This window comes from Alosa sapidissima, chromosome 8 (genome assembly GCF_018492685.1).
Source record: "Alosa sapidissima isolate fAloSap1 chromosome 8, fAloSap1.pri, whole genome shotgun sequence".
Classification (NCBI taxonomy): Eukaryota; Metazoa; Chordata; class Actinopteri; order Clupeiformes; family Clupeidae; genus Alosa; species Alosa sapidissima.
In genome coordinates this window covers 23,727,236-23,736,394 of record NC_055964.1, presented here as the reverse complement: position 1 = coordinate 23,736,394, position 9,159 = coordinate 23,727,236, and the positions used below count along the sequence as shown (strand labels likewise).

The window sequence follows — 9,159 nt, the reverse complement described above, 5'->3', positions numbered from 1 at the left end:
TAGCCATTTGGTTAGAGAAAACAAAACAAAACATGCCAGAGGACCATTTGGCCATTTTTTTATTCTGTTGCAGTCAAAGTTTCACTGAGTACATAGCCATAATTATTCTTCTCTTATTTTCTTGCATTCAGGCCAGCCAGGCTGACTTGACTTGAAACAGATTCCTAGAAAACACTTTCCAGGAAAGGCCTCCTCCCAGCTCTAGGTGAACATACAGGTTAATGCCATGCATTCTCTCCAGCACTCCCCCTCAGGCTAAATTCCTCTGTGAATAGATGAAGGCTAGGCTAAGGCATGTCTTAACTTCCACTGAAGTTCAGAAGCCAGTCTGAAGAAATTTGGTCAAAGGCACTAAGAGATTCAAGCAGACTGGTTGTTATAGAATCATAGTGAGCACCAGCCACAACTTAAATGTAGACTTCTCAAAATGTATAATCATTTTCAAGCTTTAAAGGTAAGGTCCTTGATCCATGACAATGTACGAGAGGTACTTCTGGATGATTTGAGATGAATTCAATGAAAAGTGTAATGGATTTAATGAAGGCTTTAATAGGCTATTTTTTATCTCAGAGAAATACCTAAATGAAGGACCTCGGAGGAAATCAAATGGCATAGTCTAATATTTTGTTAAATGAGATAACATTTCCATTTTATGTACTGAGCGATGGGATGGGAGGAATGTGTTTAGGAAGGGGGGGGGGGGGGAATCTAGCCAGAGAGGGCTTTTTGGCCATATGAGTCAGAGTGCTTTGAATGTGCACAACCATATTATTAATGAAGAGCACTGCATGACTACTTCAGGCATTGGCTCACTTACAGTATACTAATAGAGGTTTCTGAATCATTGTGGCAACAACATACATAGGCTACAGCAGTTCAAACACTCCAAACAGGAATTTGACAAATGTCAAATGCCTTTCAGTAAATATCAGGAAATTGTAACTTTCATGAGGCGGCTTTCCCTCAAACAATACTGATGATTTCTGTGTGCTTGAAATGACCAAATTAAAATTAGTTTGCTTCATTGCTTCAAATTCTTCATTGCTTCATTCCTTTCGGTTAAAAAAGAAACCTCAAAATAGGCCTACATAAGTAAATTTAGCCTAAGACATGAGTGGTAGGCCCATATTGCAGAAGTGCTTTCTCAATCAGCCTATTCAAAAGTATGATTCAGATTCACTATTCCCTTTTAGTAGCCTAGAAATCTAGATGCGCCCCTAGCGGCACTGCCAGGGCTAGTGTAGCAACTCTCCATTGGCTTGTGAGCTCCAGAAATCGAAACTTAATCAGGCATTGAAATCGTGTATAGAGTCGTTTGGTGGGCTTAACATAATGATTGATGGCAGAGTTGCAGCGGTTTGGCTTGAATTCCCTGCTACTTGAAAACAAATATCCTATTGCGTCCTATTGCATGCAGAGGGAATTTGAAATACAACTGATTATCCCTCCCCTCGGACTGAGCACCGCAAACGGTGAGTGCCCAGACCCTACATTTTAATGTGGGTCTGGCTCGCCAGGCTACCCTTTTAGCAGTAAAACCGAAAATCCTGCTGTAGGCCTATAAATAAATGGCAACACTGTGTCCCACCCTGTTGGCAACGTGGTCAATCTACAAAGGCTGGCATAATCCGACGACCTGTCTCTAATGCCATCATAATGCCAACACATAAAATAGGCTATGTCACCGTGTTCTGTAGATAGAAACCAGAGCCGTATAGAAACTGTTATGAACCAAGGACTGTATAAAGCAGTGGTCCCCAAACTTTTTCTTCTGAAGGCCAGCTCACTATGCAGGCTCTAAGAAAGGGCCAGAGACTCGGATTATATCAGTAACCATAAATAGCTTAGAACTGTGAACAACAACAGTTTACCTTAGTTGAGTATTCCATTACATTTAATCATAGGCTACTGCAATTTAATACCATTGTTAGTTGTGTTTATATTGCCATCATGCCATATCAGTGTAAAATGTAGCTCAAATGAAACAATACTAATAAAAAGACGTAAGCATTCCCAAAAGTATTACCAGGGAGTCCCAAAAGTATATTTTATTCAAAATGTGTGAACTCTGAACTCTGTGCCTAGACAGCTCAAGTTGTGAACAAGCAATATCCTACAAATAATTTAACATTCTCAAACTATGAGAGGTTTATGAAGTGCTGGCAAAAACATCTGAAATGACCACTTTCACTCACCTGATGAGAACTTTGTGAATTGTGAATTTGAATGAACATTTGAAAGAGTGAATAAAAAATAGAAATAATTATCCCAGAAAGTCCCAGAAATAAGACTTGAATAGAAGTTAATTAGTTATTAACAATTAATTGATACACTTTTAGAATACTTTGAGCACTGATGCAGTCAGCATAGGCCTCTTACATTGTTTGCAGGTACATGTAGGCCTACATTTCATTCCGTTTTCGATGGCAAACGCGAAACAGCGCCAAAACAACCACTAGTGGACAAAAATAGTATTACATGTGTACAGTTAAGACTCGCCATAGAGAATGAATGGGGGAAATTACGGAGGTTATAGTTTGACGATGTCGTACTCCCGTGCGGGCCAGATGCTTTATACCACGGACATTTTGGGGGGCCACCCAAAATGAGGTGGCGGGCGGGCCGTAGTTTGGGGACCACTGGTATAAAGTCATTGATATGAACAGCCTCTTTTTCCACAGTATATCATTGGCTTGTTTCTTATGTGACGTCATATGGAAGCGCGGAAGAAGTGCCAAGGTTGGACATCAAGTGCGGTTCTGGACTGTGTACAACGAGGAGTGTTGTCGTGGCTGATGTACAAAACATGGTGTGAATATATTTATTTGTGTTTTGTCTTAGCTGCATGTTATGTGATATTCCCATCACGGAGACTGTCAACTTAACTCTTCAGATAGCTTTCACGATGTAGCCTAAGTTACTTACTGCATGAAAACACCTCTGGTTTGAAAACATAGCCTAGGCTAGGCTGCATGTGTGCCTGCCTGTAACGTAATGTTACTCACTCAGTAGACAGCAGAAACCATCCGTCGGCTAAATGATTCCATTTGTCAACGATATATTGATCAAAATGCCACGAGAGAATGCATGTTTGCATGGTACAGCATAGCTGCTAAGTAAATTACAGAATTTCCCCCATCAGTAGGCTATGTCGATTGTATCTTTGCAAATATGAAGAGGTAAGGCTGCTTTACTGACTGTGACAGTTGTCTAATGACAGCCTGTGATGTAGTAGCCTACAATTATATTTCGCAGAGTGAGCTGCAGCTGCTATTGCATGATTCTTTATCAGACTTGAGTTCAACCTAAACAGTTCTGTTTTTTTTTTCCTTTTTGTAAAAGGTTCGACTGAAGAACTCAGTAGTGGTACCCCTTCAGTAGACTAGCTGGTACAAGATGAGCTGAAGAGTGTCCAGTTCCTATCGTGGCATCATGAATGACAAGCTGGTATTTCTGGGCCTCCTCTACTTCGTCCAGGGCATTCCATATGGTCTGCAGTCATCCCTGCTGCCGGTCTACCTGCGTGGGGCTGGTCACTCGCTCACTCGCATCAGCCTGACCAAAGCCCTCTTCTTCCCCTGGGTCCTAAAGGTCCTCTGGGCACCGCTGGTGGACAGAGCAGGCACCAAACGCCGATGGCTGGTCGGAACGGTTACAGGCTTGGCGATGACGTGCCTGGCCAGTGCGTCTTTGTCCCCGGACGTGCAGTTCCTGGGTGTGGCAGGGGCCCTGCTGGCCATGAACGTGCTGGCATCCGTGCAGGACATTGCTGCAGACGGGGCCGCCGTCCGGCTGCTGAGGGGACAGGGTGAGCTGGGTCTGGGCAACACTGTGCAGGTGGTGGGCTACAAGGCCGGCTCTGTGTTTGCTGGCGGCGGGCTGCTCGCCGTGATCGATGTGGCCGGCTGGGGCTGGATGTTCACACTGCTGGCCTGCGTTTATGGAGGAGTGGCGCTGTTCGTGTGGGGGGCGCCCATCCTGGACGGGGAGCTGTCCAAGCCCGCCGGGGAGGGCAGGAGGGCCTCCAAAGACGCCCTGCGGCCCTGGAAAGTGTGGAGGAAGCTGATGTCTGTGCCAGGGACACCGTGGACTGTTCTCTATGTCCTCACCTACAAGCTAGGTAAATGTCATAATCACCACAGATGTCAGGTTTACTCCTTATTTAATTCATAAGCATAGTTGGTACGGAGGTCAGAGTAAAGCAAAACAAAGAAGTGAGTATGCCTAACTCGTCTGTAAGACTATAGATAGATCAGACAGTAAGATGGACAAGCAGGCAAACAGACAGATATTTTATTGATCCCGAGGGAAATTTGGGACATTTAGAACAGGAAGTCTAGTCTACTATGAGATGTACTATGTGTAGCCTATGTAACATAGATTAGTTTTCCAAATATATTGTGATCCAAAACAGAGGCCTATTTATGTACTATTAATTAAAGGTGCGGTCTGCTATTCTAATCCTATTCTAATTCACTTTTTGTCAAATTAAGCAAATTCATCCTCAAGGTCCTCTAGTAGTGTCTGTGCACAGTTCTGTATCTATAAAGCGACCTTGGGTGCTTTGAAAGATGCTATGTAACAAATAAAATGAACTATTATAAATAGATAACAAACAAGCAGTGGCCTGAACTGAGCCGCACACTATCCGAGACAGTCAGCATGTTGCTTCAGGAGCATGGGAGGAAATGATGTAGTGTAATTGGCTGCTGAGCTCAAATGGTTTAGACTTTACCTTTAACCTGCCATTGTGCAAGGATTGTCTGTGTGCTGGACACGGTCACCAGAGGATATGTACACCTCAGGGAGATGTGCACCTGAAAGTTTTTCATTTAACAGTGCTGGAGACAGTGCTGTTCTGTTCAACTGCCCTGCCCTGCCCCAATCATAACATGCTCAACAGTGGAATAACATATTCAAATGTAAGAAGCTCAAATCATTGAATTTGTACTTTTTGCCCTAAAATAGTATGCAAAAGATTGATCAATTAGCAAAATAGATGGATATAATTTTTTGGCAAATAATCAATTTTTGTGGCTCCAATTGAAAATGTTTGTTGTCTTGCAAATTTGTTAAGAGTTGGCGTGAATGAAAGTTTGGTTCAACAATCTTGAGTCTCTGGCACTAAAGCAGTACAGTATTTGTTTTACAATGTTTACAAATATAGGCCAAGCTATAACAATATTATGTGCATTATGTTGTGGAACATAGTTTAAAAACAAAGCGCTAAAGCAACAAATAGAATTCAGTTGTAGTGCATGGTTGTAATTTCAAAAATATGTGCTTTTTGTGAAGATTCAGGGTTGCTTACATTTTGAATGATGCCTGAGAGACACATGTAGATTAGATTAACTTCATTGTCCCAGAAGGGAAATTTGTCTTGGGCATACAGTGCTACATACAGCTGCTTAACATACAACACACTTAAAAGACAGACCAACTGATATACAGACAGCAGGAATGAGATAGAGTAAGTACAGAAAACATAGGAATCAGTAGGATTTGTGGGAATTGTTTTGCCCTCTTACACCAGTAAATATAGTAAATGCCCATTTTTCCGTTATATTGCACAGTCCCTCTTTCTCCTCAGTTATTGATATTGCACAGGTCCCCCTATACTCAAAAATAAAGTACCATTTTAAAATGCATCACAAAGTCTGAATAAATTATCAACAGTAAAACCATCACTTGTAAAAAGTTATTGCACAAGAAGTATGATAGCAGCACAAGAGGTTCACAATACATTCCCCCAGTAAGTAACAACAATAGCCTTTAGACAATTACCCATGGTTACACCTAACAAACTATATATAAGAGCTTGCACAGCCAGCTGTGCAGGCACAGAGCTAATAGATAATGATAATTAGCAGGAGACTACCTCAGTTTTGTTTTTTTTTGTTGAATGAAATTTAAATCATTTAGCAGTTTTATTGCGGTCGGGATAAAGGAGAGCTTGTAGCAGTTGCTTTGAAATCCACTGGCTCTGAAACGTCTCCCTGATTGTAGTAATTCATATTACGAGTAGAGGATATGGGAAGGGTCATCTAGAATACTGTGTGTCCGTTTTACTACTTTTTCGAATATGAATTGAAGGGGTGGATAGTGGTGTTTATTTATCACTTTCATAGAGGTTTTGACTAATTTCTCTAATTTAGATCTGCTCTGGACAGTGAGAGAGCTGTACCAAGCTGCCATTCCATATGTAATCAGGCTTTCCAGCACTGCATTATAGAATATAGAATGTAGGCTGTGAAGCAAACCACTGTTGATTTTGTCTAATTTCTTAATAATATGCAAACAACTCAGTTCTGTCATCTGATAAGCCATTTCAAGTTTATGGCTGAAAAATATTGACTCATCTGAATGAAAGTATCTTAAATTGTGCCTCTGTGAAACAGCTCTTTCTATCAGACCACCAGTGTCAGACCACTTGGTACAGTTGTCTTATCTATCACCACTAGGTGGCTCTGTAGCCATTCCCTAGATCCACGGTGAAAGTCGACTCGTTATGAGATCAAAAGATTCTCGCATGACTGCTGATCAGATGATTGATCACAGGATATTTGTGTGCTTGGGTGTGTGACTGAAACCTGTTCGTGTTTGTTTTGACGATGACGCCTCTGTCAGAAGCTCACTGCGGCCCATAGACTTAGGCCAGGCCATATTGAATCAGCGAGTGAATATGAGCAGAATAGTGTGTGTTTGGCAGCAGAAGGAGATTATGTAAGGATTAGTCTCTCTTTGTGTCTGTGCTGTTTCCATCCTCTAACTGAAATGGGAAAAAAATCTCCCATTTTGTACGTGTGCACAGTGTACATGTGTGTGTGTGTGTATGTGCATCATGGTGCTCATTGTTAGCTGCTGAGTGTTTGTTTGTGAATTTACCTCCATGCGTGTAGATTGTGCTGAGTTTACAGAAAGTGTTAATACGTTGTGTGTATGTGTGTGTGTTTATGTTTGTGTGTTTATGTTTGTGTGTTTTGTCTGGGGGGGGGGGGGGTGAGAGAGAAAGAGAGAGAGTCAGGGTTGGTGCAGTAATCGGATGAAGAGAGGCAGACGACACCAGACAGCACATTAAGAGTGGCAGGGCCCCTATAATCTGTCTTAGGGTGTCTCCGACCATCATCATCCTAGTCATCATCACCTTCGGCTGCGAGCTCCCCGTCTTCTCCTTAGTCAATGCTACAACCTCTTCACCCCTGTGGATTTGTCATTAGAGTGATCATTGTTGTCACAGTAGATTGGAGGTTTTGCTTCCATGTTTGTTGACCCAGCTGGAGAGTGAGGCTAGTTGCATAATATGTTTATATAGAATCAAATATTAGAGCCAAAGATAACATCACATTCACTGAGGTAACTATTTAAAAAGTCGTTATTTTTAGACTTTGGTAGAGCATTTATAGAATAGAAAAAAACATAAGGAGTATAGATGTATTAGCTATTAGAATATATAAGCATAGATAAATAGTATCTATTCTGACAGGTTTTGTCAGGAAATCTGGACTTGATCTTGACTTATTTGATTCAGCACAGTTTAAGAACAGTTCCCTTAAGTTAGCAGAGTTTTGTGTATACTGTGTGTGTGTGCGTGCGTGCATGCGTGCATGTGTGCGTGCACATACATGTATGCTTCATCAACATTATAGAGAAGATCCCTCCCACACTGATTTCTCTACAATCCCCACAGCTTAATAAATACATCAATCCCAAACTGCTGTCAGTCTAGATGGCTGGCATGGTCCAACCAATGAGAGGGCTCTGTGTGTGTGTGTGTGTGTGTGAGTGTTTGTGTGACCCCTGCACTGTCAGAGGTCAGGCCGCGGCTAGAACCCCCAGCCCGGCTTTGGGATGAGAGGGTGGTGGTAACAGGGGTGAGGGTGAGGCGTGTTGTGGCGTGCGGAGGGGCGCGATGGCAGAGCCAGGCGGTGGGTTCCCCCTCGCTAGGGGCCTGTGTGGCTGGGAAGCCGTCAGCCAGGCCCAGGCTGTGGAGGGGGAGCTTTGGTCTCAGGGTTGGACTCTAGAGAAAGCTCTGTGTGTGTGTGTGTGAGAGAGAGAGAGAGACAGAGAGAGGTGGGGGGTTGCATGGATACTGGGCAGCCAGGCGGCCAGCTTCCCTGGGAAGTGACCAGGTGGAGGCAGACAAGCGGACGAACGAACGAACGAACAAGTGAGTGAACAAACGAGAGGGAGAGAGAGAGAGAGAGAGAGAGGGAGAGGAGGGGGAGGAAGAGGAGGGTTAACAAGAGTGTAGGCGAGGAGAAGAGCAGAGAGAAAAGGAGGAGAGGGGGAGGATGATGGGAGTAAGGCCCACTCTATGCCCCACCTCCCCCCCCAACCGCCCCAAAACCCCATCCCTGGCCCCGACTCCATCCCTCTGTGCCCCACCCCCCAGCATGCACAGCAGGGCTCAGCGAGCCGAGGGGGGAGCGCCGGGGGGGCTGTGGGTGGGGGCGAGGACGGAGGAGAGGAGAGAGGGGGCGCGCACGCGGGCAAGAGGCAAATATTTTCCAGAGGGAAAGAGAAGAGGACTGCGGGGAGGCTGAGGGCAGATGAATTAATGAACAGTCACCACATGGTGCTCTACTGTATGTATGAGAGAGAGAGAGAGAGGGGAGAGAGAGAGGGGAGAGAGAGAGAGGGGAGAGAGAGAGGGGAGAGGGGAGAGAGAGAGGGGAGAGGGGAGAGAGAGAGAGAGAGAGAGAGAATGTAGGGGTAGGGGGCAGATATGCAAGAGAGCATGAGGGCAAAGAGGCACACAGACTGAGTGCTTTTCAGCACATGGGGACAGAAACACAGACAGAGTCACAGATTTCCACAGAGGGCATGTCATGCCAAGCTGCTGCCCCATGCCTCACTGTATCACTCAGGAGTGGCCAATCACACACATTAGTTTAAATTACCCAATTTATATCTAGTCCTTTCCTATAAAGTCTGTATGTGATGCATAAATGGTTTTAACGCACAAGCTTCATGATTGTTTTGAATAGTTGGTCCAACCTCATGAAATACCATACGATCTAGGCCATAACTAAGCTGTCAACGATGCACGAATGTCTAGCGGTGAATGTATAGGTTTGAGTGTCACTGTACTCTATACCGGTATGCTAGAATCAAGGCTTTGAACCGGTTCATGGAACGAAAACAAAAACCAGAAACTTT

The 9,159-nt window shown here is 43.9% G+C and overlaps 1 protein-coding gene across 1 annotated transcript in view; it reads left to right on the top strand.

Moving 5' to 3' along the window:
• The first annotated feature begins 2,681 nt into the window (after positions 1 to 2,681).
• mfsd3 (major facilitator superfamily domain containing 3) overlaps positions 2,682 to 9,159 on the top strand; it is a 37,408-nt gene continuing 30,930 nt past the window's right edge. Inside the window, exons 1-2 of the mRNA XM_042101736.1 lie at positions 2,682 to 2,809; positions 3,343 to 4,120. Coding sequence (XP_041957670.1) covers positions 3,433 to 4,120 — 688 coding nt within the window. The 5' untranslated portion in view covers positions 2,682 to 2,809; positions 3,343 to 3,432. The remainder of the gene's footprint in view (positions 2,810 to 3,342; positions 4,121 to 9,159) is intronic.